This window comes from Zingiber officinale, chromosome 6B (genome assembly GCF_018446385.1).
Source record: "Zingiber officinale cultivar Zhangliang chromosome 6B, Zo_v1.1, whole genome shotgun sequence".
In the NCBI taxonomy this organism is placed as follows: Eukaryota; Viridiplantae; Streptophyta; class Magnoliopsida; order Zingiberales; family Zingiberaceae; genus Zingiber; species Zingiber officinale.
In genome coordinates, this window is record NC_055996.1 from 110,425,036 (window position 1) to 110,451,130 (window position 26,095).

Here is a 26,095-nt window from a genome sequence, read left to right on the forward strand (position 1 = left end):
TCTATTTTCTGTTTTTGTAGAACAGTTTTCATTTTTTTTATTTTTTTATTTTTTTTCTTTTCAAAACTGTTTCCTATAAATTGAGAACAAAAAATTGAAAATTCTGAAAACATAAACCAAACACAGGGTTTTATCATCTTAAAATTCCAAATTCAAACATAATTATTATTTCTCAACTATCTTTCCCTATTACATTTGAATTTAATTAAAAATTAAAATATTGCTGTTATTTTACAGGTAAGGAATTCAGCACTTAGAACTTTGTTCCAGACTTTAGGCAGTCATGGTCAGAAGATTTCTAGACATATGTGGGAGGAATGCCTCTTGAATTATGTGTTTCCCATTTTGGACCGTGTTTCTCATCTGGTACGTAGACGTGCAAAATATTAACCTGCTTCATCTTTCAGTATGTTAACAATGCTTCCCATAGGCATCAAGTTCATCGAGGGAAGAGTGGCAAGGGAAAGAGTTAGGAACTCGAGGAGGAAAAGCTATTCATATGCTCATTCACCATAGGTATAAACTGTGATGAATATGACTTTTATAATTTTACTTGCCTGTAGGAACCAAGAAAATTTGAATTTCTGTTTCCATGAGTTGATAAGCTGAGTTTTTGCAGTCGGAATACAGCCCAAAAGCAATGGGATGAAACAATTGTATTGGTTTTGGGAGGAATAACAAGGATATTACGCTCATTTTTCCCTTTTCTTCAGAGTTTGAGCAATTTTGCTGATTGTTAGTTCTATCCAATCCAAACTTTCTTGATCTCTTCAATAAGTTAAAGTTATACCAACTCATGGCTTATCACGTGCAGGCTGGGAACGTTTGCTGGATTTTGTAAAGAGTAGCATAATAAATGGGAGTAAAGAAGTTGCTCTGGCAGCAATAAACTGTTTACAGACAGTTGTTAGTTCTCATTGTCCCAAGGTAATAGTTTGTATGTCTCAATAAATGGCTTATAATTTTTTAGCAAATAATGGCTGAACATAAGGACCGAACCCAATCCAATTTAACTAGAAAAACTGAGTACTCTTCCATGCTATGAAAAGTAGAATAGATATTCATGAAATCTTTTACTGGCATGACTATTTTCACTGAGAAAAATTATTGCAGGGTAATTTGGCAGCGTCTTATATAAAATCCATGCTCGATGTCTATAAGCTTGTAATTCAGATGTTCCCCAGTTATACTAGTAGTTCAGCCAGCAAAGTGAAGCAGGAGATACTGCATGGACTCGGTAAGCAATGGACAAATATGATTGTGTAAATTGTTTATTTTCCATTGATTTTAAAGCATTGTCTTTAACAGGAGACCTGTATACTCAAGCACACTTGATGTTTAATGTGGAGATGTATTTGCAGCTTCTTGGTATATTGCATTTGGCAATTAGAAGTTCAAAGAATTCGAGTGATGTGGAAAGAGAAGCTGTAAGTTCTCTCATCACAGATATTTTTAGTGGGCTTTACCACACGCTTAATCTGATCTCAGCTCTCGGATATTAATTCTTCTAGAAAGTGAACAAATTCAGTTAATAAAAATAGAGAGTAGGAATTGTTCAAAGCTTCACCTTCTCTAAGGACAACACAGGAGGTGCATAAGATGATGGAGAAAAACAGAGATGTCTCAGTTGGATTTTGCAGTAGAAAATACGTTTTGGAGGAGAGGAGAACTGGATGCTTGGAGAAAGTAAAGATGGGGCATTCCCTTTTTTGGATCTAGTTCGAAGAAGTAAACACTATATAATAACCTTCTGAAAGCCAGCCAAGACAAGCCTGCATGAAGGACGGTTGGATTTAACCTTGGCTTTATGCACCTAGGAGACATTTTGGAGTATAAGTAACCATTTCTGGATCTGAAAGTGAGGGGAAGATGCTCACGACGAGTGGAGCAGAAAAATAAGGAACTTGAAAGGAGGATTATGTAGGAATTGGTCTCTTAGAGTCAAGGAAGAAGAGGAGAACGGAGAAGCAAAAGATTTGTTTTCTCAGGAGCAAGCAGTAGTCTCCATTGGATGAAGTAGGCCGACATAGATCTGGAAGACCACTATGATAAAATAGTAGCAGTTCATGCAGACACAAATCATGTTGATGCGTAAGATACAAGGATGCGTGAGGCGAAGACTTAGGAAGATATCTTGTGGAGAAAGAAGATCCCATGGGGAAGGAAGATCTTGTGGAGTTGCATCTAGCAGTAATGATGGTCGGGGGAGACCATGATCTAGTGGCAAGTCCTAATAGAAAGGGATTGTGAGGTGGGTTTAATATCACCTAAAGAAGATAAGTTAGAATAGGTAGCAAAAAGACCGGCACGAGGAGTGGTCTTGTCACACTACTTTGTTATGTAGAACTTGGGAAGAAATTATGGCTTGGAGGAGGAACCATTGCATCAGAATCATCTACCTTTGGGGATTACTGTAGAAATTCTAGCTCTAGAAGAGGGATTGTGATAACGCTCATCTCAGGCGCCCCTCCACTGCCCGCCCCAAGGTCTTGTGAAAGGGAGGTAAATCACGGTATTGAGTGGCCTCCTAGGTAGGAGGAACTTATTCCCTAAGGGAATGAACTCTGGGGGATTCGAACCTTGCTCTTGTGATGTAAATCTACCACCCGAGTACCAACTCAGCTACCGCTTGTGCGGGCTCTAGTAGAGGAACTGTGATACCATGATAAGTGGGAAAAGGTTGTATTCTTGTGATTTATTTTTAACTAAAGAGACAACTATTACAAGGTATATATAGGATACTATATAAGCCGTAACATTAAACATCCACTTTGAAACTAAACCCACTACTTGTAACTAATGATATATAATACCTTTAGTAACGAAGCTATCTGATAGTATTTCTTCGGAACTATTACCTCTTGTGTTTTCTTTTCTTACATTTGCAGATCCAGGAAAATCTCCCACCAGTATTGCGTACTATTTTGGAGATTTTACCACTCCTTCGTCCTACAGATCTTTTACAATCCACATGGCCCCTGTTTATCAAGGAGCTCCTTCATTATGTGATTGGATGGGAAAATGATACATCAATGAATGACATGAAATTGACAGTACTTTTGAACCCTGATCAAGAGGGTGGTGAGGTGATGTCTCATAATGCTTCAAATTCTGGAAACAAATTTGGGAATTTGTCAAATAAAAAAGGAGATAATGCAAAAATAAGATATAATGTTTCTAATGGTGGCTCTTCTGACTCTGTGTCAAAATTGCAGCATTCAGATGCTTATGGTGATATATCAACAAGCTACTTGAATCAATTGTTTGGGGAAAAACTTCTTCCCGTAATTGTAAAGCTCTATCTAGAAGCTTCGCCAACTGAAACGTTCTCTGTATCTGCAGAGGTTTTCCATGGACTAGGAAGGTCAGCTGTATGCTCATTTTTTTTTCTTTTCATTTAAACTTCAAATCCTAACATATGTTCATCCTCCCTTAGACTGTCAGGTCTATATATGTTTGCTTTCGGGAGTTTTATCATAATGGTAAACCTTTTGAATTGTTACATTTTAAAAATTGGAAATGTGTTGGTTACAAATTTCCTTTTGTCTTGCTAAAATGGGAAATCAGGTTCTGACAGAGAACTTAAGAAATGTGACATGGTGAGTAATTTGCATAATCAGTTACTTGTATCATCCTATTCCAGACTGAGCAAATTAAATAACAGAACAGAAAACTTGACAATTGGCAATAAAGTATTTTTGTAGATAAGGTGCTAGCTCAGTACATGTACTTACCAATTTTTATAATGAACAAGAACAAAAAATCATTGATGCTCCAGTAGAATTTGATCATTGGCAAAGTAGATATAAGGGTCCAGGTACCCTAGATGTTAAAACTAGGTAAAGTTCCTTGTGCAGTACAAATTTAATTTGATAGATGATTTCAATCTAGTTTTGCCTAGGCTGAAGCGCTTGGTGAGCAGACCGCATTGGGACTTCTCCCAGAGAAAAATCACTCACAAAAAAAAATGCAACTTCAACTACCTCTATAAGGTCTTTATTTGGATATTAGTACATAAATTAAGAAGCCTTTGACACAACTCTAGAACTTTAAAAATTTTATTCTTTCTCATCAATTAATTTTTAAATTAAGATGAATTATGATACAAAATAACTCATCTTTGATTTTCTTGAAAATCATCATCCATGTTGGGCTACCACTTCAGCTATATAAATAACTTGGTGTATAATGTTTATGCTTCATGGCCATGAATTTCACTAAGCTGTCGTTATTCATGTTTATTTATTTTTTCTTTTTCATTTTTAGGTGCATGACTACTAGGAGAGATAACCCAAATGGTACACTTTGGAAAGTTGCGGTTGATGGCTTCAATAATGTTCTAATTGATGCTATTAGCAGAATTGGTATGGAGAACAAGGTTGACCAAAATGCATACAAGATTTTGAGGGCAAATATCTGGAAAGAGGTGGCAGATGTGTATGAAATGTTTTTGGTTGGTTCTTGTGGCCGTGTTCCATCATCTAGTTCTCCTTCAGTCGAAGCACTTGAAGCTGATGAGTCCATTGAGATGAATCTGCTTAGCATTCTAGTAGACAAGGTTCTTAAGTGTCAAACTGATGCTCCCATTGAGGTATAACTTAAAACCAAGTTGTACATTTCATATTCTTTTCTCTGATTTTTAGGTTTTGGGTTTGGGATTGCACCTCTGGTACTTATTTAGAATGGCGGTGTTTGTTTCAGATATTGGAACGATTAGTCACCACCCTTGATCGTTGTGCATCTAGAATTGACTCATTACCCCTTGAGAGTGTTCGGCTTATGCCCTCCCATTGCAGCAGATTTTCTCTTAACTGTTTAAAGGCAGTTTTTTCCTTGTGCAGGTAAAGTTCTATGGGACCCCAAATCCCCAATGGATAAGTAATTAAAAACAATAAAATATGCTTATTCTTTGTAGATTCTCAATATGCTTCAGATTGGCAATCACAATGGCCTTTATTTTATTTTATTACCTTTTTTTAATGGTCGATCTTTTTTTTTGCCTATTGCCTCACCTTCAAATATTGATGGCTTGTTTTCAGCACTAAGGCAAAAAATTCACTTATATTGGATACTTTTTATTTTATTTTATTCTTTTATGTGATTCAATTGCACATAACTTTTTTTGGTAGTATATTATGCCCTTTTAACAAAAATAAAGCTCTTGAATGTGGCCGGTTTAATGGGGGCTGATACGGTGTACACCGTAAGTGTGAAAGACATTATAATATGTTGAGCACCTGATAAAAGATATTTGACTTTTACATCTTTTCTGAAACCAACTTTTGACTTATGTATGCTTCTTGACAAGATTTGAGGGTGTACATGAAGGGTACTATTTTTTTTTTATTTTTTCTTTTTGAGAAATAAACTTTGGAACTTGCCTGTGCTTCTTGATAAGATTTTTTTTCTAGTTATTGAGCAAAAATATTTAGATAACTTGCATGAAAAAATTCATGTTTTTACTATTTTGTTTGGAATTTTTTTTTTTTTTTTGCCTCGTTTATGCTTGACAAGGTATTTTCAAATTACTGATAAGTTCTGGCAATCCATTCTATATAGTTTCATTAACTAGAAAATTGTACAGAAAACCACCATTTTCTATTAGTATGCTAGCTACCAGGTTATAAAAGCTCTTCTTCCATTTATCATTTTAGAAAATTGTATATGGAAGATAATATAAATACATTCATTTTATATTGCGTAAATGAAAACTTGTGCTTCATTTTCCAGCTTTAGTTTTCAGGACACTTGGTGTCAAACCACCATTTTCTATTAGTATGCTAGCTACCAGGTTATAAAAGCTCTTCTTCCATTTATCATTTTAGAAAATTGTATATGGAAGATAATATAAATACATTCATTTTATATTGCGTAAATGAAAACTTGTGCTTCATTTTCCAGCTTTAGTTTTCAGGACACTTGGTGTCAAACAAGATCAGAAGTTAGCAAGATCACACTTTCCATTCTTTTGACAAGATGTGAAATTATATTGGAGAAATTTTTGACTGATGAAAATAGTCTGGGTAAGTTTTTAGACAGTTATAATTAACCTTTCTTCCATTACAATAAAATTGTAATTTTTAGTTTGTTGTTTATTAAGACTTATTCCACCAAAATACTAGTTCATCATATCTTGTAAGCTCTTTCTAATGTCCCTAAAACTATTATTGCAGGAGGGCATCTACTACCAAGCATGAGAATTGAGGAAACTATTTATGTCCTTCAAGAACTTGCTCAACTGTCTATTCATTCTGATTCAGCAGCTATACTTCAATTACCACCATCAGTGAAAGAAAACATAGAGAAGAGAAAATCTAGTGGGCGGGCCCATCTATTCATTTTGTTTCCACTATTTTGTGAGCTCGTTGTATCAAGGTTTGTGCTATATTGTTCCTCGTATCATTTGACCGTGTTTTGAACTTTTTCGCTTAATTTGGTTTCTTTCAGGAAATTCTGTTTTACATATCCAAAATGTCAAAGTAAAATATATATGCTCTTATGCCATTACCCATTATTAACTTCTGTTGACCTCATGTACATGTTCACAACTGTTGTCCCCATGAGTTAAAAAATTATCCTTTCTAGGTTACTCTAGTTTGTGTCTAGTTTTCTTAGTCTATGAAAGAAAAAGATTACTTTTTCCATTAGTCTACAGAGATATGACAAACAATCTCTATGTCAGATTCATACCATCACCAAATGGCAAAATGTGTAGCATTAGGTATTTTGATAATCTGAATGTAATGTAGTAACCCTAGTTTGGTAATTGCATAATTTAATAGTGTGCAACTTGTTTCTTTGAACTCGTGTGCATGGTTGTTTTATAGTTTCAAATGAAGTATGTTGTATCAATTGGCAGGGAAGCTAAGGTAAGAGAGCTCGTGAGGCTGCTCTTAAGACTTGTTGGCACAGAGTTAGAACTTCCATGTAAAACATGAAAAAAAAAGATGACAGGTTGAAAATCTTGTACTTCTAAATTTGTGGGCGCGTATACATTCCATATTGGACTTGATTTTTTTTCCCCTCTCTCAAGAATTTACTTAGTTACTTTTTCCTTTGAAACTGCTATTGTAAACAGAAGGTAAAATTCAAAGAGGAAGAGCCCACTATCTTGTCCTGCTCACTGGGAAAGAGAATAAGATATTTGTGTGCCATCTAAAATGTTTCTGGGTTGCTGCTGAAATCACCTCTCGAGCAGAGAATTGCTAGTGAAATTCTCTTATTCATACCACTCCAAGCCGCTGGCAGAATTAGGCTGTATCGTTCTAAATGAGCTCAGTAGCGCAGCTTATATTTTGTTCATTCTTGTCCGTATTTTGCAAATGTAGAATGATAAACTCAAAACTGATTAAAGTGGCGGGTTCAAGTTGACACATCCATTTATTGAAAGAATAAGGTGCTTTTGTTCTTAATCATACAGGTGCCTACACGACAAACAATGGGAAACACAGTATGTTTCTACAAGGATATTGTATTTGTAGCATTACAAATATGTAATTGTGCATTTAATTGTTGAACTTGTTTGTATAATCATTTATCGCAAAAGTTTTAGTTGTGATAGAATGAATTACTGAGCTATATTGCCTTGAACCTAACATACAATTGATGATAGTGTTAGTCATGTATAGGAGTTAGAACTCCTATTTTGAATCAGGTCAAAATAATACTGGATTTGTTCTTGGATAATAATATTTTTAAAATTTTAAAATAATATTTTTAAAATTTTAAAATAATATTTTTAAAATTTTAAATACATTATATGTTGATTCGAACGCCTGATGTAATTAAAAAACAATGATTAATTAGGTTTTTGCAAAGTTGCGGCGGTTCGAAAAGTTAATCTATCAAATTTCAAAATGGATAGACGTGACAAGTAAATTGCCACAAAATTCCAGGGCCAGTGTCAAAAATTTGACCAAATAAATAACGGCAATTAAAAAATAATGATTAATCAAGTTGGGTAACTTGAGATGATCGATCCGGCTAACGAAAATTTCTCCTACTTTATTAAGAATAGATACTTGTCCATTTTTTATGAATCTACGTAATCAACTCAGCCACGACTGAGGCTAAAATAATGTCTCAGGGAGAGGTATGATTTGTGCATTTTAAAAGTGTAAATGCTATGTCGGTATTTTTGCAAAGTTGCAGCGGTTCGAAAAGTTAATCTATCAAATTTCAAAATGGATGGACGTGACAAGTAAATTGCCACAAAATTCCAGGGCTAGTGTCAAAAATTTGACCAAATAAATAAAGGAAACAAATAGGCTGATCTTCCAATCTCATTTCAGTTTCTATGGATTTTTAAAATTACAAGGAGTCCAAATATGGTGTCCATTATTTATTTTGGTTTCTTCAAATGTATTAAAATGTGATTAAAAATTGACTATGTTATTCCTATTTTCTGCCGACAGAGAAGAGAGAGAAGAAAAGAAAAATAGTAGAAAAAGTCAATTTATCATGAAGGTAAAATAGGAAATGTATTTAAAAAAGTACACTTTTTGGTAAATACTAAAGTAGCGTATGACTTTTGGTAAATTTAGATTTCCACGTCGCCTTTTGATAAATTGCCGAATAAATAAAGGAAACAAATAGAGCGAGAGAAGAGCTGATCTTCCAATCCTCCCTGTCTCTTCCTCACCTCCCTCGGAGAGATCTCGTCTCCGGCGTCTCCCTTTCTTCGTCGGAGTTTCCTCTTCCTCCTCCTCTATCTCCTCCACATTTATTAATCCAATCCCCCTCTAAACCTCTGATCTCCCGTTGTTCTTTCCATTTCTTGTTTCCATCCTCGCATCTACCGGACTTCGGTCCGCCTCAGAGATCTACACTTTTCCAATCACTTCGAGATTCGATCCCATTCCTGGCCCCCCGAGTATTGATGCTTTCTTAGCCGCTTTTGACACTAAAGATCCAATCTTTTCTACCAAGATGGGCCGACGAGGGATGCAGAATTCCACCATCGAGGATGCATCTCCAGGCGCCGGGGATCTCGCCTGCGTTATATGCTCGGAGGTGAGCGCAGTTCTCGCCGTGATGCGCAGAAACGTGCGGTGGGGCAGCCAGTATGAGTCCTCCGACGACGACGCCGCAATGGAGCACTCCCTCATACGGTCTCTCAAGTCACTCCGCCGGCAGGTTTTTTATTGGGGGGACGCTCTCAGCCCTTGGAGTTCCATCGAACCCTCCCTCTATCTCCGACCGTTTCTCGATGTGGTCTGCTTCGACGAGACCAGTGCTCCTATTACTGGCGTCGCGCTGTCCTCGATATACAAAATCCTTATGCTGGACACACTGGATCCTGGGGCTGGCACCGGAGTGGATGCTGCTATGCATTTGGTGATCGAGGCTGTCACCAGCTGCCGGTTTGAGGTGACGGACCCCGCGTCGGAGGAGGCTGTGCTGATGAAGATCCTCCAGGTTCTGCTCGCAATAATGCGGAGCCGAGGGTCCTCTGTGCTCAGTGATCAGCATGTCTGCACGGTTGTCAACACGTGCTTCCGTGTTGTCCACCAGGCGGGCACCAAAGGGGAGTTGCTGCAGAGGTTCTCACGTCAGACCATGCATGAGCTCATCCGATGCATCTTCTCGCGCTTGCCTGATCTCAAGGCTGGTGCTGAATCTCTTTCTGCCAAGCCAGAGGTACTTAATAAGAAAATATACTAAAAAAAGTTCAGTAATTAATAATTTTACTGGAGAAAGCTATGTTTGGCGCATGAAATATTTTCATTTTATCTGTAAGCTTATTGCTTAGTTTGTAGCACCTTTCTATCATGTTAAATGATGATTTTGCCTTGCAGATGGGTGCCATTGACAAAGATCAAGCTTTTCAGATCAACGAAGAAGATAATGCAAATTCCACTGTTGGACCTGCAAGCACAGGTGCGGAAGACAACCATGCACCAGGGCCAGAATCTCCAATTGGAGAGCAAATTATAGTTGAACCATATGGAATCCCTTGCATGCTGGAAATATTCCACTTTTTGTGTTCCCTTTTGAATGTAGACGACCATATTGGAATAACTCGTGGAACAAATCAGATAGCAATTTATGAGGATGTGCCACTTTTTGCTCTTGGAATGATTAATACAGTCATTGAATTAGGGGGTCCATCAATAAGCAAGCATCAAATGCTACTATCATTGATTCAAGATGAGTTGTTTAGGAATTTGATGCAGCTTGGGTTGTCCATGAGTCCGCTTATTTTGTCCATGGTTTGCAGCATTGTTCTGAACCTCTATAGGCAGTTGCGCACAGAACTCAAATTGCAGGTGGAGGCATTCTTCTCTTGTGTGATCCTGAGGGTTGCACAAAGCCGATATGGGGCTACTTACCAACAGCAAGAGGTAGCCATGGAAGCTCTTGTGGACTTCTGCAGGCAGAGAACATTTATGGCAGAAATGTATGCCAACTTTGATTGTGACATATCCTCTAGCAATATTTTTGAAGAACTTTCTAACCTTCTATCAAAGAGTGCATTTCCTGTTAATCGCCCTCTAGCTTCCACACATCTTCTGGCGTTGGATGGCTTAATTGCCATTGTTAAGGAAATGTCCAATAGGATTGAAAATGCACCTCTTCCTTCAGAAAAGACAATGTTAGAACTTGAGGCATTTTCTCCCTTTTGGACAGTGAAATGTGAAGACTACTCTGATCCAGACAAGTGGGTTAAATTTGTCAGTCATATGAAGCACATCAAAAGAAAATTAATGATTGTTGCTGATCATTTCAATAGAGACCCCAAGAAAGGATTAGAGTTTCTTAAAGGAACTGGCCTCTTGCCTGAAAATCTTGATCCCCATAGTGTGGCATGCTTCTTCAGATATACAGCTGGATTGGATAAAAACCTTGTGGGGGATTTCTTGGGAAATCATGATGAATTTTGTGTGCAGGTGCTGCATGAGTTTGTCCGCACTTTTGATTTCCAGAATTTGAATTTGGATACTGCTCTGCGACTTTTTCTGGATACCTTCCGGTTGCCTGGTGAATCTCAGAAAATTCAGAGAGTTCTTGAGGCTTTCTCAGAGAGATACTTCGAACAATCACCAGAGATTCTTGTTGACAAAGATGCTGCCCTTGTGCTGGCTTATTCACTTATACTGCTCAATACAGATCAACACAATGTCCAGGTTAAGAAGAAGATGACTGAAGAGGATTTTATCCATAACAATCGTCGCATTAATGGTGGAAATGACCTTCCAAGGGAGTATCTGTCCGAACTCTATCACTCAATATGCAGGAATGAGATAAGGACAATTCCTGAACAAGGTTCTGTTTTTTCAGAAATTTATCAACATTGGATTAATCTTATCGGAAAGTCCAAGAAGACGTCTCCTTATATCGCTTGTGATTCCCGTCCTCTACTTGATCATCAAATGTTCACAATCATGTCAGGCCCCACAGTTGCTGCTATATCAGTAGTTTTTGATAATGCTGAACATGAAGAAATTCTTTTGACATGTATAGATGGCTTCTTGGCTGTGGCAAAGATCTCAGCAGGTTACCATCTAGAAGATGTTTTAGATGATTTAGTAGTATCGCTATGCAAATTCACAACACTCTTGGACTCTTCTTTTGTTGAGGAACCAGTGACCATCTTTGCAGACGACATGAAAGCTAGATTAGCGCTTGAGACAGTTTTCAGCATAGCAAATTCATATGGAGACTACATACATAATAGCTGGAGAAATATCCTTGATTGCATATTGAGATTGCACAAGTTGGGTCTTCTTCCTGCTTGTATTACTAGTGATGCTACTGATGATTCTGAAACTTCTCTAGATTCGGTTCCCGGAAAGTTTACTTCTAGCTCACTTTCCACCTCTCAAGTTCAAATGGTCACTCCCCGTAAGTCCTCTGGGTTAATAGGGAGATTTAGCCAGCTGTTATCTTTTGAAATTGAAGAACCAAAGTTGGAACCAGATGAACAGCAGCTTGCTGCTCATCAGAGAACACTGCAGATAATAGAGAAGTGTCACATCAACAATATATTTATGGAAAGCAAGTTTTTACATGCTGATTCACTAATGCAGATTGCTAGGGCCCTAATTGCAGCTGGTCATTGTCAGAAAGTTAGAAATTCACCTGATGTTGAAGACACTGCAGTTTTCTGCTTGGAGTTGCTTGTTGCTATCACACTAAACAACCGAGATAGAATTGGACTTCTCTGGCAAGGTATATATGAGCACATTGCCAATATAGTTCAGTCTACTACAATGCCTTGTGTTCTTGTGGAAAAGGCAGTTTTTGGACTCCTAAGAATATGCCAGCGATTACTACCTTACAAGGAGAACCTGATCGATGAGCTTTTAAGATCACTGCAATTGATTTTAAAGCTTGATGCACGTGTTGCTGATGCTTACTGTGAGAGTATTACTCAGGAAATCACACAGCTTGTGAAGGCAAATGCAACCCATATGAAATCACAGGTTGGTTGGGGGACCATAATTTCGTTGCTCTCCATCACAGCCCGCCATCCAGAAGCTTCAGAAGTGGGTTTTGAGGCACTATTGTTCATTATGTCTGAAGGGGCTCACATTTCACTAGCCAACTATATTCTTTTGATTGAAGCTTCACGTCATTTTGCAGAATCTCATGTTGGGATAACAGATAGATCAGTACGTGCTGTAGATCTAATGGCAGAGTCCTTCAATTGTCTTGTTTATTGGTCTTCTGAGATTAGAGATGCTGGTGAGGAAGCTGACAGAATTTCAGAGGGAATCAGAGAGATGTGGAAAAGGCTTGTCCAAGCACTGAGAAAGAGCTGCCTGGATCAGAGAGAGAAAGTAAGGAATCAGGCTTTGTTATCTTTGCAGAAATGCTTGGTAGGTGCTGAAGGAATATGCCTCTTACCTTCATCTTGGATGTGGGCCTTTGATCTAGTTATATTTACTATGCTTGATGATTTACTGGAGATTGTACAAAACCATTCACCAAAAAAATACCAAAACATGGAGGACACCCTTGTGCATGCCATAAAATTGCTATCAAGGGTGTTTTTGCAGCTAGTTCAAGAGCTTTCTCAGCAGAGTAGTTTCTGCAAGCTGTGGTTAGGGGTTATTGGGCGGATGGAGAAATACATCAAAATTAAGGTGCGAGGTAGGAAAATTGAGAAACTTCAAGAACTGATTCCTGAACTTCTGAAGAATATTTTGTTTGTCATGAAATCAAAGGGGATCCTTTCAAAGAGGAGCACCACAGATGTGGATAATTTGTGGGAGTTGACATGGCTTCATATAAACAATGTTTCTCCTCTATTGCAATCTGAAGTTTTCCCTGTTCAGGGAATGGAACAAATACATTCAGGTGTTCAGACTGACCTGAGTAGTCCTAGGCTAGTGGCTGGGCCTTCTGTTGGTTAGTCTGGTGTCGTGAGGTCCTTCTGGTTCATTTTCTTGAAAGAGGCATAGAAATTTCTCATTAAAGGTGAACTATTAGGATGACCACTCCTGTGCATTTCTCACATCCAGTGGTCACTGCCTAATAGACACTTATGAATGTGTTCTTTTGGATCCTTAGTTGCTTCAGTCAAATCTCATTTTGTGGGACAAGCATAGCTGAGCCATAAGCTGAATTGGTTCTCTTTGGCTACCATGTAAATTTAGGAGTTTGTTAAAGGTTTGGATGAGGAAAGAAGTACTATTGGATTAAAGGCTAAATTTTCCTGCCAGTGACTCCCTCCAGGTGCAATCCGTAAGATCAAAATCTATGCATTCATACTTTTCGACTCCCATGTTTTTTCTTTCAATGTCAATATGTTTCTTATAGACTGTTCATTAAATTAATTTATCATATTCCTGATTTAATTATATGCAATAAAGGCTACTGGAGACATAGCCAAGACGTCAAACCAATTTTGTCTTTCAGTTCAATATATTCTGCAAATTATGGTAGATATCTTTCTAATCTAATCCTATTTTGTAATGTACGACTTTAAAATTGTTAAATTATTTTTCCATAAGTCAGGATTTCTATGATTAGGAATTTTAATAATTGTTTTTATACTAAGCACTTAAACAGGAAATGCTCAGAATATTGTCCTTCATAAAACTCAGCTGGATATTCTAGTAAATCATAATTGACAGTATGTGGGGAATGTATTGTAAGTCATAAAAGATCAGCAGAAAATACATGCTAAATGTGGTTGGTCATTTCATATGTGAACACTTTTATTGGATGGGAATGGCTGCTTTTACTATCATTACAAGTTTTCAAGAGTTAAGAGTTTCAGACACCATATTTCTCGACTTCACCTTACATTTTAGATTGGGGAAGATCATAACCAAAAAGAGCATCTAAAGGATTGTTTTAGAAGGAATGAAGGATAGAATTCAGTCTGTTAGTTTTGAGAGAAACATGAAAATGAACATTTGTGTCTTTTATTTTAAAAATTATTATTATTATTCCTTTCATGTAATCATCCTCTTCATCTCTGATATAGAATATAATTTCAAATTGGATATATATATTATAAAGATGGTAGGAAGACAATATTTCCTTTCAAATTACCAATTTTTTGGATTTATGATATTCAAAATAGTAATTGTAGTAAATCCTATGTTGATCAAACTTGGGTTTGATTACAAACATGGAGCATATGTATTGATCTATGTATTCGATATTTCATTTTCTTGGTTGTGTTTACTTCTAGAAAATAGCCCAGGTAAACTCTGTTGAAGTATAATGATTTGGTCTTTGACCTTGATGTACACCATGTCACCATAAGAAAAAATTGTAGCTGTAAATGGCCAATGTTACTAGGTTCACTTCCTGCAGATAATCTTTACAAGAAAAAACAACACTAGAACAAACACAAACAAAACTATTTGGTCAGTCATTTGCTTGGGTCCCTAGCAAGGCATCTTAGTCTGGGATATATAGTATTTTCCATGCACCCTTGCTCATAAGTTTTTGCTGAACTAAAACCTTTCTCTTTTCCTTTCCTGCAATTTTGATTTCAGCTTCGAACTTGTCATTCCAATATAGTTCCATATGTGAGTCTATATTCCACATTGGGTCGGACCACAAGGTGACATGGCAACAACTTCACCATTGCGCCAAGGCTTCCTTTCATTTTCTCTCATGCATTGCAAGGGTCAGACCATATTGACCATATTAGTTCTATTGTACGCAACCTTTGATTCAAATCATAGAAACAATCTCTTGCGATATTGGATAAGGCTAAATGTGGTTTGAACTTTCCCTGAGATTCCACATTGACGGAAGCTTCTTGCATTAGACTGCCCTTTTTTTTTATAGCCAGAGAAAATAGACTGGAGATGAGATGATATCCAACATTTCTTAGTTACATTAAGTATGCAGAAGTATTATGTTTTGTTTTTAACTAGTTATCCAAGTATGAATTGGCTTATCAGGTTGTTAAGGTTGTAATGATTTTTTACTAGAATAGTCAAGTTGAGTGCAAGTAGCTGAATTCAAGGTGTAGATATCAGATTAAAATTTGTAATGACTTGAGCTTTGAAGGTTGATATGCCAAATGAAAGAGATGAGAAATTGAGGTAATTCAACTTACTAAAGACAGATTTTTCTCAAAGCAAACTTTGATTTTAGTTATCTTGAAAATGAATGCTTGATTGACATATAGCTTCTGAAATATTTTGGTTTGTATTCCATGCAATTGCTATTTTGGGGAAAAATATGTACACTGTGGTAGCTGTGCAAAAGTTTACATTGATGCTGCTGCTCTTTAACATGTTTCATCAATTGTTTTGGAGGGAGTAATCATGTAAACATAAACCTCGCACTTTGTTATGTTGCAATCCATTTAATTAAATATTGCAAGTTAATAAGAAGAGAGTTTCAGAGGAGGCAACATGATTTTTCATTGAATTGATCTATTTTCTCAACTATTTCTGGACAGTTGAACTCTTCCTGCTTTCGAAGATTGCTGTACTCATCTCATGAGTCTAAGTTATATGGTGTTGCTAAATGAGACCTGTGAGAAACTTTATTCCCTTTTCCACGGTCGAGGAATTAGAGTAAAGATTTTGCCACTGAATCTCAATACAGTTGACTATTTGTGCAGGCGAAAATTTGTTTTGAGTAGATTTTAATGGTAACCTTACAACATGATGTATCCTGACAAAACATGTACTATTACCAATATTTTGATTGAATCAACATTTTTCTGTTTTTCTTGTCACATTTTTCCTAGTGATCAAAGACTTGTCATTGCCTTGCTTACTTTGAGATTGATTTTGGTTAGATTTATTTAAACAGCGTTTTGATTCTGGATTAGCCTGGATCCGATGGTTCAACTGGTTAAACGAAAAAATTTTATTTTTAATTGGTCAAATCAGAGAAATCAAGAACTACAAAGTTGTCGATTTTCTCTCTGGTCCAGTTTTAGAAACATTGATTTTGAACCGATTAGATTATTAAATGCGTTAAGTTTGCAAATTTCAAACTATTGAGTCAAAAAGAAAGTTGGGATGGATGCAAGGACATGCAGGACATGACAAGAAAAAAAATATATTAGAGAAAAAAATTAAAATTACACAACTAATAAGTGTTTCAGTTATTTAAAACTATAATAAATGTGAAAATTAAAAAAATAATAATAAAATATAATAAAATTTATTTAAATATAACTCAAGATAGAGACATTTTAAAAATGATCTTATACTTTGTTAGAAGAACATGCCATTATTCAAGTATCTTAAATAGTTCGAGTTTTAACCGAATTTCTTGAACACTAATGTTTTGATGGCATTCAAAATTCAAAACATTAAACTCAACAAGATTGAAAACAAACAAATAGCAAAAAAAATAAAATAAAAAATAAGCAAACACTGTTGATGATTTAGCCGCAGGTAGGTTTGAACGAAGCATTCAGACAAAATGATAATTGTGAAGTGTGTATTCACTTTTCTTAATGTTTAATTTCCTTGATTAATTTTCAACTGGAGTTCGATAAATTTCTTTTAGGGCACAATAAGCCGTTAAAATCTACACAGACGAGTGTGCTAATTCGATAGTTAAATTGTAGTAAAAAAGTGAAATCTGTCACCCTAGTGGTCCTGTACGATCGACCCTATGATCATATGTGAAGAGATAAATCAAGAAATTATAATTGGTTAGTGTGAGAGAAGATTTTTTTTTTCTCGACTTTGCCTAGATTCAAACTCTTGCTCTATTATAGTAATTCTACCAGGCATTAATCAACTCAACATTATCCCGGGGACACTAAACAATTTTATGTGTTGAGAGAAAGAAGGATATTCCTCACTAGGAGATAGGATATTTACTGGTTGCTTTGAATTCACAATTATTTGAAATTTTTATTGTATTTATAATTATAATCTTATCTCTAAATTTTAAAATTAAAATTTTATTGACATAATCGGAAGTTTAAAAAATAAATAAAAAAATCATAAAAAGAAAAAAAAATTGTTTTTGTGGCCGGTCACAGACGTCCCTTGTTATTCGATCAGTTAGATACTAAACTTTTTGTCATAGTTCATAACTAGGACGCTGACCGATCAAAGAGAAGTTACAAAAGAAGCTGTTATTGTATAACTAGTTGCAAAATACATTACTATGGATCTAGTCACGTGTGTTTTCTTATCTTGTTTTCTTGTTATTGAGGCTGAGGAACTTCCGCTCAAAATAACTGGATACCATTTTAGTTCACTCGTCCAAAGCCCTACATTGCCCATCCATAAGCCCTTTTCTTCTCCATTATCGACCACAAGCCCTCTCCACCTTCCGCCCTCAATAACAAGACTCCTCTGTCCTCACTGAATTACCTCGACCCTCCGAGATGTTCTTCCCAAATGCTCCATACGGACAATATTTTAAGCATAACAAACAACACTAAGCAAAACTAGGTGTAGTGGAACGGCTAAAAATAACAGAACATAAAGAACAATGCATGGTAATTAAATATTCCTTGCACTTATCCAGACCAACAATAACAAAACCCAGCGTGGTTTGCAACAGTTGCTTTCCCTTTCATTCCCACATGCTCACTCAATATTTGAAACAAAATAATGCAAATCATCGCTTATAATAAATAGAGTTTGACTCCTAAGTTTAACATGGCGAAACCACTAACAGTATAAGTTTTGGGAGTTGGGATTTGGAATGAACAGATTTATTCCCTACAGTATTGTCCTCAGCTTAATTTTGCTTGTTCAAGATCAATAACCTTTGAGTCTTCTTTTTCCTCTGGGAGTAGCCTAAGTAGGGGCAAAGGCAGCATTGAGCTGAGATTGCAAATCACAATCAATGTAGCTAGGTTATCAAAGTTGTCCTTTGTAACATTGAGGAATTGAGTCAAGCCAGCACCGATAAGGCCCCCGGAGACACTGCCTGCATTTGAAATGGACATGAGTGTGGCAAACAAAGTAGCTTCGATGCCAGATGGACATAATCTTGCTGCTAACACCAAAACTGGCATGAAGGAAGCCTGCATTTTAGATTAAGATTCTTGTTATGACAGTAGGAAACATCTGACCAAACTTGACACCCAATTATGTTTTGTTAGCAAAGAATAGCAGCAGGTCTAACAGATGGAAAGTAATGACAGGAACTTCGCTTTCTTCATATTGAGATTTGAAGTTGTACCATTAGAAATCATATTAGCGCTGAGTCTCTAAGCCTTTATCTTCTATATTAGGCTAGATAATCTTCAATCATATTCAATGTCTCCTCAAAATATGCTATTTACAAATGATATCGTATTAATAATCAAGAGTGCAAATAGAATAATCCAAAGTTTGCATTTTGGAGGAAAATTCACAAAAAAGGAGATGATAGGTTTTCCCAGGGAAGCAATTAACATTCCCCTTTTCTCTCCCCTCTCATCTTTTCCAAAGAAACTAGCCTAACGAGGAAAGGTAGGATTCAAGACGAGTGAACAAGTTTAAATTGGGAAACTTAAATTTAGAAGATCTACAGCAAGAAATTTTAATTTTTTGTGGGTTTTAAAAGTTTTTAGAAATTGTAAATTTTTATTTTAGTTAAGCCATAACAAATTAGGCGACTTTAATTATTAATTTAGGGATAAAATATTTGTTTGTAAGACTATAGGGTAGTAAGCTTATTTGTTTTTCCAAAGATTTTACCCTAAATTTTAGATATGGTAGCTAAAAAAACCTTTGCATTAGCTACCCTATCTATTCTCTAAATTTAGATTTGATGAATAGTGATTCTCTAAATTTAGGGAATGAAACCACCACCCTAAAAGTAAAAATAATATTTCTTTTCAATCTCTCTCCTTCCACTCATTCGTTTCAATCCGTCTCCTTCCACTCATTCGTTTCAATCCCTCTCCTTCCACTCATTCCATAAATATAATGATAAAAAAAAGATGAAAGAGAAGAAAATAATAAAAAATTGAAATAATAGAAATTTTAGGGTAGTTGATGTAGTGTGTAAGTGAAAAGTGATTGCCTAAATTTAAAAAAGTGAGTTATTTACCCTAAATTTTAAATATAGTGATAGAAAAACTGATGTGGATGCTCTTAAAAGCAACCCTAATCCCCCACTTTGTTTTATTATTTTTTAGTTTAATAAAATTTTGAATTTTCTTTGTGAATTTTGTTTTCCTCTTCATGAATTTGTTTGTCCTAGTGCAACATTAAGTACCAGCGACATGAAGTCCTAGCACCAAATCTAGTTCAGCATTCCCATTCTTTATCTTTCAGTTGCACTCAAGAAACTAGACTGCAACTTCCAAGTTGGACCAGTGCAAAATCTTTTGCACATTAGATCCAGTGCAAGGAAACATGGGATCCAATCCAAAAATCGTTGGAGCAAAAACTGCAAGTATGAACAGATTATATACCAAGTGCAACCATCCGCATTAAATGATCAACATCCGAGTTAATGGTAATTTCAAGATCAGAACAAGTTTTCATAATCCCGATTTACTTACATTGTTTACGCTGTTGGTTGGTCTAAATTTTTACATTTAACTAGTCTTTCTCATAATCTCATGCATATTCTAGTAAAAAACAGTACATCATGCCTAGTTCTTTGCTTGTACCTTAGTTTATCCTTCATCTATTACAATGTGTAGTTATACTGCATCAACAGATATAAGAAGAGCAACTAAATAAACTAAAATAAATAGCAATAACATTAGAAATTTTAAAACTCGGTACGTGATTATGTAATAAAGAGAACTCCTATTAACATGTCAGAAGACATTTTTTCAGAAGCATAGTCACTCACTGTTTATGTTAAAAGATCAGAGCGCAAGGGAATATTCTAGATTTGCATTTTTCGCTTATTCATTGTCTATGCCGCCTACTGGTGTCATATAAGGACAAGAAGATGCATGAATTGATGAGGCAGACTAAGCAGATAGTTAAAATTTCTACTTACCTGACTGAGAACTGTTATAATTAAAGAGTCTCCAATAGAAAACCATTCATCACTAATACCAAGTTGTCTGTTAAATCCAGTGACAAGCAATACCTAGGAAGTATAGTCAAATATAGTTAACAAGATAAAAGCTGATTATCGTAGTGTTTTGAAAATTCATGATTAACACCTGTGTCATCCCGAGGGCTGAGCCAGTAAGTGTAGTTAGGAGAAATATTTTTCTAAGAGGAACATTCTTCAGAAATGAATTATACAATGCAACACCAGCCAAGGATGCCACTGAAGTAACAAGTTTGACACGCCCAAGAAATTCTGGAGTAAATCCGAGTTTATTTGTACTAAAACACAGAAGAGATGGAGATGAGAAATATACACCCCTTAGTCATAAAAGAAAAAGGAACAAACAAACCACATATCAAGCAACTAAAAGCCTAGAGGAAAGAAAAACCAAATGATGGGTAAGCAATTTAATTTTGAATAATGAACATAATACATGATAAACAAAAAAAAAAAAAAAAAAAGTAAGTAGCCATGCTTTTAGAAGTACAAGATTCCTCAACAAATTTATATTTTTAGTAGTTATTGGTTTCCTATATTGCTTATATTTATACATTTTATTGATTCTTGGAGAATTAACTAAAGTAATTATAATCTTTACTAATAATAGTAAAGAAGAAGAAGATATTACTAACATTACAATAATAAATTGTGCTACTTAATTATATCAATTCCACTTTATTATATGTGAATCGGATTATTGGTATGTAATATGGATTCTTATATTTATGATTGAACATCATCAGTAATGCTATATATAAAATTATCTATTGCTCACTTTTTTCTTGTCAGATTTCTCTTAGCTTTTTCAGACCCATCCAGTATCAGTGATATTTAAAATCTGTGACCATTCAATCCTGTTACCATTATCAATTTAAATAACAACTTTTTCTGTCTCGTCTATTGTCTCTTAGCTTTCTTTAGGCTTTGTCCTTACTCTCTTCTAATTATCTGGAAATAAAGTCTTTTAATGAAGATATTAAGATGAATATACTTGACTTAACACGGAAGCATCATATAACATTGCAGAGGCAAAAAAAGGTAATCAAAATTTGCAATTAGTAATAGTTAGAAATGCTTTCTACATCGGCATTTCTGCATGATTTTTCATTTCTTTAGAAAACAAACTTGTAGTGCTGCTAAGTGACACACAAGTAGAAGTAAAAAAGACAACTGGAAATAGTATATGGTTGTTAAAGACAGATTAAACTGCAGCATCACCAAATGAATCTCTTTATTGAAATATTAAAATTGCATATAGATATCTGTATATGAATATTGAAATGATAGTGTATGGGGATAATCATTATATGCTGTCTACAAATTTCAAATCCCGTATATCAATGGGATATTTGTAAGGCGTTTAATATTTAAACTTCCTTTGGCTCTGTCATCATCATAATACTAATACACCAATACAAGTGAAACAATTACTTTGTGTGCTTAAATGACAGAACTCAATCTTCTGACTGATATGGAACTATTTACCAAATGCAAATGTTGCTGTACGCCATTCAAGATAACATATTTCTTAAGCAAACATGAATAGCAAAGTGACGCACTGGAGACACTAATTTCATGTGAATAATACATTAATATGTTTTCCTTCCATTTCACTTGATTATTCTGTCAGTAACTGTCTGAGCTTTCCTCAGTTGATAGTAATTCAATGTATTAAAATACTACTGAAGCAAAAAAGAAAAATTATTCATTTGATAATCACTTGCCATTCTTGCATATTAGTAGAACACTACCATAAAAGATAATGGCTAAGCGGTTCTAGAAACCTAACTCAAATAATAGATGTCAATAGCTTTAGATACACTGAAATTTTTTCCCAATTGGATCAACTAAACCCAAACAATGATCCAGGACAAAAGGTAAAATTACAAAATTAATCCTAAATCCTAATAATAAATTTCTAAGAATTGGAGCAGAAGTCATGTGTTTATGGATAGAAACACCTTAGTCCATTCTAACAGATAACAATCTCGAATAGCATTTTAAATTGATAGAAAAGATCCATAAGCCGATTTCAAATGGTCTGAGCCAACACGGGTTGTCATTTTTGTTGGATAGAAACAGATGCATAGATAAGTTTTGAATCTTACACAAAAAAGAACATGGCAGATTCTGAATGTGGAGTTGCCTGCCACAAGAACATAAATAACGTTGGCAAAAAGATATCTGGCTGCTTGATGGCAGCCCACAACTGCAATACGCCTTGCTTAGAGCTCTGTAGGAAGCCTGAATTACTACTTGACAAACTATGTGCTGTAGCAGAAGCCAAAGAATGTTCTTTTACAAGAAGAGCTACAGCTGATGTCATCAGTGGAAGGAAAGCAGTGACTCCAAAAACAAATCTGTTATCATTGAAGATAGTAACAAATGATAAAGTGGATATGCATAGAATTTAAATCCAAACCAAGCAGACAGAAATTGCACAAACCTTACTCCATATGCATCCACTAGTGAACCACTGAAATATGCACTCACAATCCCCCCAAAGGCCGAAGATCCCCAACATAAAGACTGAAGGGATCCTGAGGTGCTCTGTGACTCTCCACGAGCCCTTTCAACAACCATAGAATCAACCACCTTTAAGGCATGTTTCAGTCATTAAATAATTCCCTTTAGCACAAAATACACTAACACAAGGGCTTAGGAAAGAAAAATACTATGTGGTTGAACTTTAGATAATAAAAAAAATGGAACATAATGGCTGCATATCAAGACATAGATTAAGTACACTCAAGAGCTAAAAACACTTACAACATCAGAAAAGGCAACTGAAAGGGATCCAAGAAGAATACAAAGTCCAGCACTATATTTGCTGTCAACAAAAATAGCCATTAAGCTCCATGAAAGTGCCCCAAGAATCCCAGATAAAAATAGATATGATCTCCTTCGGTAGCCAAAAAGTGGGAATGAGTCACTGCATTCAGGTGGTTATTAATCAGATATGTCAGAAGATGGTGAAGAAATACTGGAACTTAATGCACAATGAACACTACCCACCTAATAAATCCATAAAGAGGCTTGACCAACCACGGCAAAGAAGATAGACCAGTTATAATTGCTGTCTAAATCAGATTGGAAGAGTCAATCTATACGTGAAAAATGACTAATTTGTAGTAATTAAAATTATATAAAAAATAGAACAGCCAATTTTTAGGCTAATATCCAACAAAGAGCATTTGCAGATCATACAAAGAAAGGACATAAATACACTTAGGAATATCTACACTGAGGAAAAGGAAAATCCAAGTGATAAAGCTCCATGAAATTTTGATTGCAAAGAAACCTGTTCCATTTTGAAAATATAACAAGTTGGCTTACCTCTGCCGGATCAAGATGGAGATCGTCCTTCAAATAAAAGCTTACAGCAAGCCTTGCAAGGCCTAAAACCCCTTGTACAAAATACACAATTGCAACTGCCAAGTTGTCAGGGGTCATATCCACCCCAAAACATGTTAATCTGCTAGCCATGGATGGGCTTTTCAGAGGATTTTTAGCATTGGAGAAATATTCCTCTCCTGTAATCTGGCCAGATAATTTTTCTTCTTTAACTGAAACTAACTTATTCCTTGATCTGGAAGTTCCTACAATAAACACACCAAGATACCAAAAGTTTTAGAACAATCAAAATGCATACTGAGATTCTTCCAAGTAGAGTTAAACAAGCCCACGTAGGACAATCTTTTCAAACTGAATAACTAATGAAAATCATCTTACTGTATAGTGCATACGTTATATAGAACAACAAACTCACTAGGAATTTCAACAAAAAAAAAGTACGGATTCCCAACGTTTGCACTGACAAGTGGAAGTTTTAATTTACATTTTGTCTCAGTTCCACCCAATACTTTACTGAACACGATGAGAATGTTCAATTAGTCAATAGCAGGGTCAGAAGAGTTCAACTCAAGCCTATCAGCCATTCAGATACAGTAACTTAGAAAAAAAAAATACGATCTAACTGTGCAAACAAAACGAAAATAGCGATCTTGAAGTACCGGCTCTTGAAACAAGGAAAACTCGAGGTTCAAAAAAGGGGGCGTTTTCATATATGGTTACAGATCTAGTCTGTAATGAAACAATTGGATCGCTATCAACGGGTGGGTGGTCGTTACAGAGAAAAAACTCACTAACGCCACGGTCGGATGAGGACGTCTCGACCTCAGCACGATCGGGCTCGAGAGGACGCAGCGCCGCTTCTTCATCCTCGTATCCCTTGAATCCGCCGCCAGCGTCCTTCCGGCGGAGCGGCGAAGTGGTCGGGGCTGCGGAAGTCGACGCCATTCCGTAGCCCTCTGGGGATCGGCGTCGGGATCTCCGGCGGGTGCGCTGGGCGGCAGCGACTCGGCGGCGAGCGACGGAGAAGTGGCGCCGTGGCAGGGAAAGGGAAAGAGGATTAAGAGCACAGTTCGCGGAATTTAATAAGAGGGAACAAGCCATCCCTCTATTCCAGAAGCGGGTCGGTTCACATGTCCTCATTTAACTCTACTGCCATTTTGTTTGTTTTTTCATGTGAGTATAGAGTGATCCGTGTGGCGAATTAAAAAACCATACATTTTATTTGATTGTTCTTTTTTACTAATTGTTTTTTTTTAAATATTCGAGGAGGATCACTTTTTATTTTAAAGTAAAATCTGATAATGTATTTAGGTAGGTAAAAGTACTCTATTAATATATAATAAAAAAATTACATAGTATACTATTATTATTCTTTCTCATCTACAACTACCAAACCATTTTTTTTTTATGGATAGGCAAATGATATTACCTGATTTTGCACTATCATTGGAATGTATTATTGGAGTTTGCTTAACATCGAATTCCAATTCACAATTGTTAAGCTCTTTGGAGAGCAAATGCTACTTATGCCCCGCAATCGGCGAGGGATATCAATGTTACTTTAAAATGGAAAATTTAAAAATAACAAACCTCAATAGTACAGTAAAACTCCGTTTGATATGTATGATAGGATATGATTAGAATAGCATTAAAGGTAGGATAAATAATCCCTCTTGAGGTCAAAGTATTATGAATCCTACATCTAATCATCCATAATCCTACTTCTAATCAACTCTACCAAATGCTTGATTAAAATTTTTTTAAAAATATAATAATAAACAATCTTTGAAATAAACGGTAAACTATTAATATTATTCAAACTAATTAAATTATATCCATTTAAATTTGAAAATCCCATATTAATGTGGAATTCTAGTCTTTCCGACATAAATTGGAGCGAATTCATCATCCCCAGCAGAGGCGGATTTACAAGGGGGCTTGGGGGGGCCATGAAACCCCCCCCCCCCCAAATCTCCATGTAAATCCTCCCTATATATACATGGTTGTATTATATATACTAGAATATATATATAATATTAATTAGAATGGTGAAGGAGTAATGATGAAATTAATTTTCCTTTTGAATATATTTTAATATAGTTGATGAATGATATACTTATTAAATATGCTATATAATTTAAGAGAAAAATATTTCTTTTGGAAGTTTTTTAATTTACCTAATAGGAATTATGTTGAAAAAAAAATTAAATTTAACAAAAGAAAACTACAAATCATTAATTATATACAAATATTATTAGTAATAATATTATTAGTTTATTACTATATAGAAATCTTTTCTAATTTATGATATAGGTATTTTCTCTCCTATGGC

The 26,095-nt window shown here is 35.6% G+C and overlaps 3 protein-coding genes across 6 annotated transcripts in view; 2 read left to right on the top strand and 1 right to left on the bottom strand.

The window, feature by feature from the left end:
- Positions 1-7,517, top strand: part of LOC121988886 (protein MON2 homolog) — a 52,603-nt gene extending 45,086 nt beyond the window's left edge. Inside the window, exons 32-44 of the mRNA XM_042542590.1 lie at positions 238-366; positions 431-516; positions 620-735; positions 815-927; positions 1,114-1,237; positions 1,309-1,427; positions 2,889-3,086; positions 3,216-3,364; positions 4,267-4,591; positions 4,702-4,841; positions 5,902-6,023; positions 6,174-6,375; positions 6,860-7,517. Of these exons, the coding sequence (XP_042398524.1) occupies positions 238-366; positions 431-516; positions 620-735; positions 815-927; positions 1,114-1,237; positions 1,309-1,427; positions 2,889-3,086; positions 3,216-3,364; positions 4,267-4,591; positions 4,702-4,841; positions 5,902-6,023; positions 6,174-6,375; positions 6,860-6,938 (1,902 nt within the window). The 3' untranslated portion in view covers positions 6,939-7,517. The remainder of the gene's footprint in view (positions 1-237; positions 367-430; positions 517-619; positions 736-814; positions 928-1,113; positions 1,238-1,308; positions 1,428-2,888; positions 3,087-3,215; positions 3,365-4,266; positions 4,592-4,701; positions 4,842-5,901; positions 6,024-6,173; positions 6,376-6,859) is intronic.
- A 1,062-nt stretch (positions 7,518-8,579) lies between these two features.
- Positions 8,580-16,159, top strand: LOC121988887 (ARF guanine-nucleotide exchange factor GNOM-like). 3 transcript variants are annotated; one of them, XR_006114125.1, is made up of 3 exons: positions 8,580-9,639; positions 9,798-13,680; positions 15,878-16,159. XR_006114125.1 is itself a non-coding variant. In XM_042542591.1 (2 exons), the coding sequence occupies exons 1-2, from the start codon at positions 8,929-8,931 to the stop codon at positions 13,356-13,358; spliced, it is 4,272 nt and encodes a 1,423-aa protein (XP_042398525.1). In that variant the 5' UTR covers positions 8,580-8,928; the 3' UTR covers positions 13,359-13,802. The 3 variants fall into 3 exon arrangements, 1 of the variants encoding a protein (XP_042398525.1); XR_006114124.1 differs by having other exon boundaries at positions 8,583-9,639; positions 9,798-13,689; XM_042542591.1 differs by lacking the exon at positions 15,878-16,159 and having other exon boundaries at positions 9,798-13,802.
- A 1,735-nt stretch (positions 16,160-17,894) lies between these two features.
- On the bottom strand, positions 17,895-24,899 carry LOC121988889 (folate-biopterin transporter 1, chloroplastic-like). Of its 2 annotated transcripts, none has more exons than XM_042542593.1 (9): positions 24,555-24,899; positions 23,746-24,008; positions 23,425-23,489; positions 23,179-23,341; positions 22,856-23,004; positions 22,518-22,769; positions 20,519-20,687; positions 20,350-20,442; positions 17,895-18,330 (listed from the first exon to the last, which is right to left on the bottom strand). In XM_042542593.1, exons 1-9 carry the CDS (start codon positions 24,862-24,864, stop codon positions 18,295-18,297), a joined length of 1,500 nt encoding a protein of 499 aa, XP_042398527.1. In that variant the 5' UTR covers positions 24,865-24,899; the 3' UTR covers positions 17,895-18,294. The 2 variants fall into 2 exon arrangements, with proteins under 2 accessions (XP_042398527.1, XP_042398526.1); XM_042542592.1 differs by having other exon boundaries at positions 17,895-18,427.
- Between the last annotated feature and the right edge of the window lie 1,196 nt (positions 24,900-26,095).

Coding starts and splice junctions, on each gene's coding strand:
- LOC121988887 (XM_042542591.1), top strand. CDS start 8,929: ATGGGCCGACGAGGGATGCAGAATTCCACCATCGAGGATGCATCTCCA. Junction 9,640..9,797: donor CTCTTTCTGCCAAGCCAGAG/GTACTTAATAAG, acceptor TTTGCCTTGCAG/ATGGGTGCCATTGACAAAGA.
- LOC121988889 (XM_042542592.1), bottom strand. CDS start 24,864: ATGGCTTGTTCCCTCTTATTAAATTCCGCGAACTGTGCTCTTAATCCT. Junction 23,342..23,424: donor CCTCTTTATGGATTTATTAG/GTGGGTAGTGTT, acceptor ACCTGAATGCAG/TGACTCATTCCCACTTTTTG. Junction 23,005..23,178: donor CAGTTGCCTTTTCTGATGTT/GTAAGTGTTTTT, acceptor CATGCCTTAAAG/GTGGTTGATTCTATGGTTGT.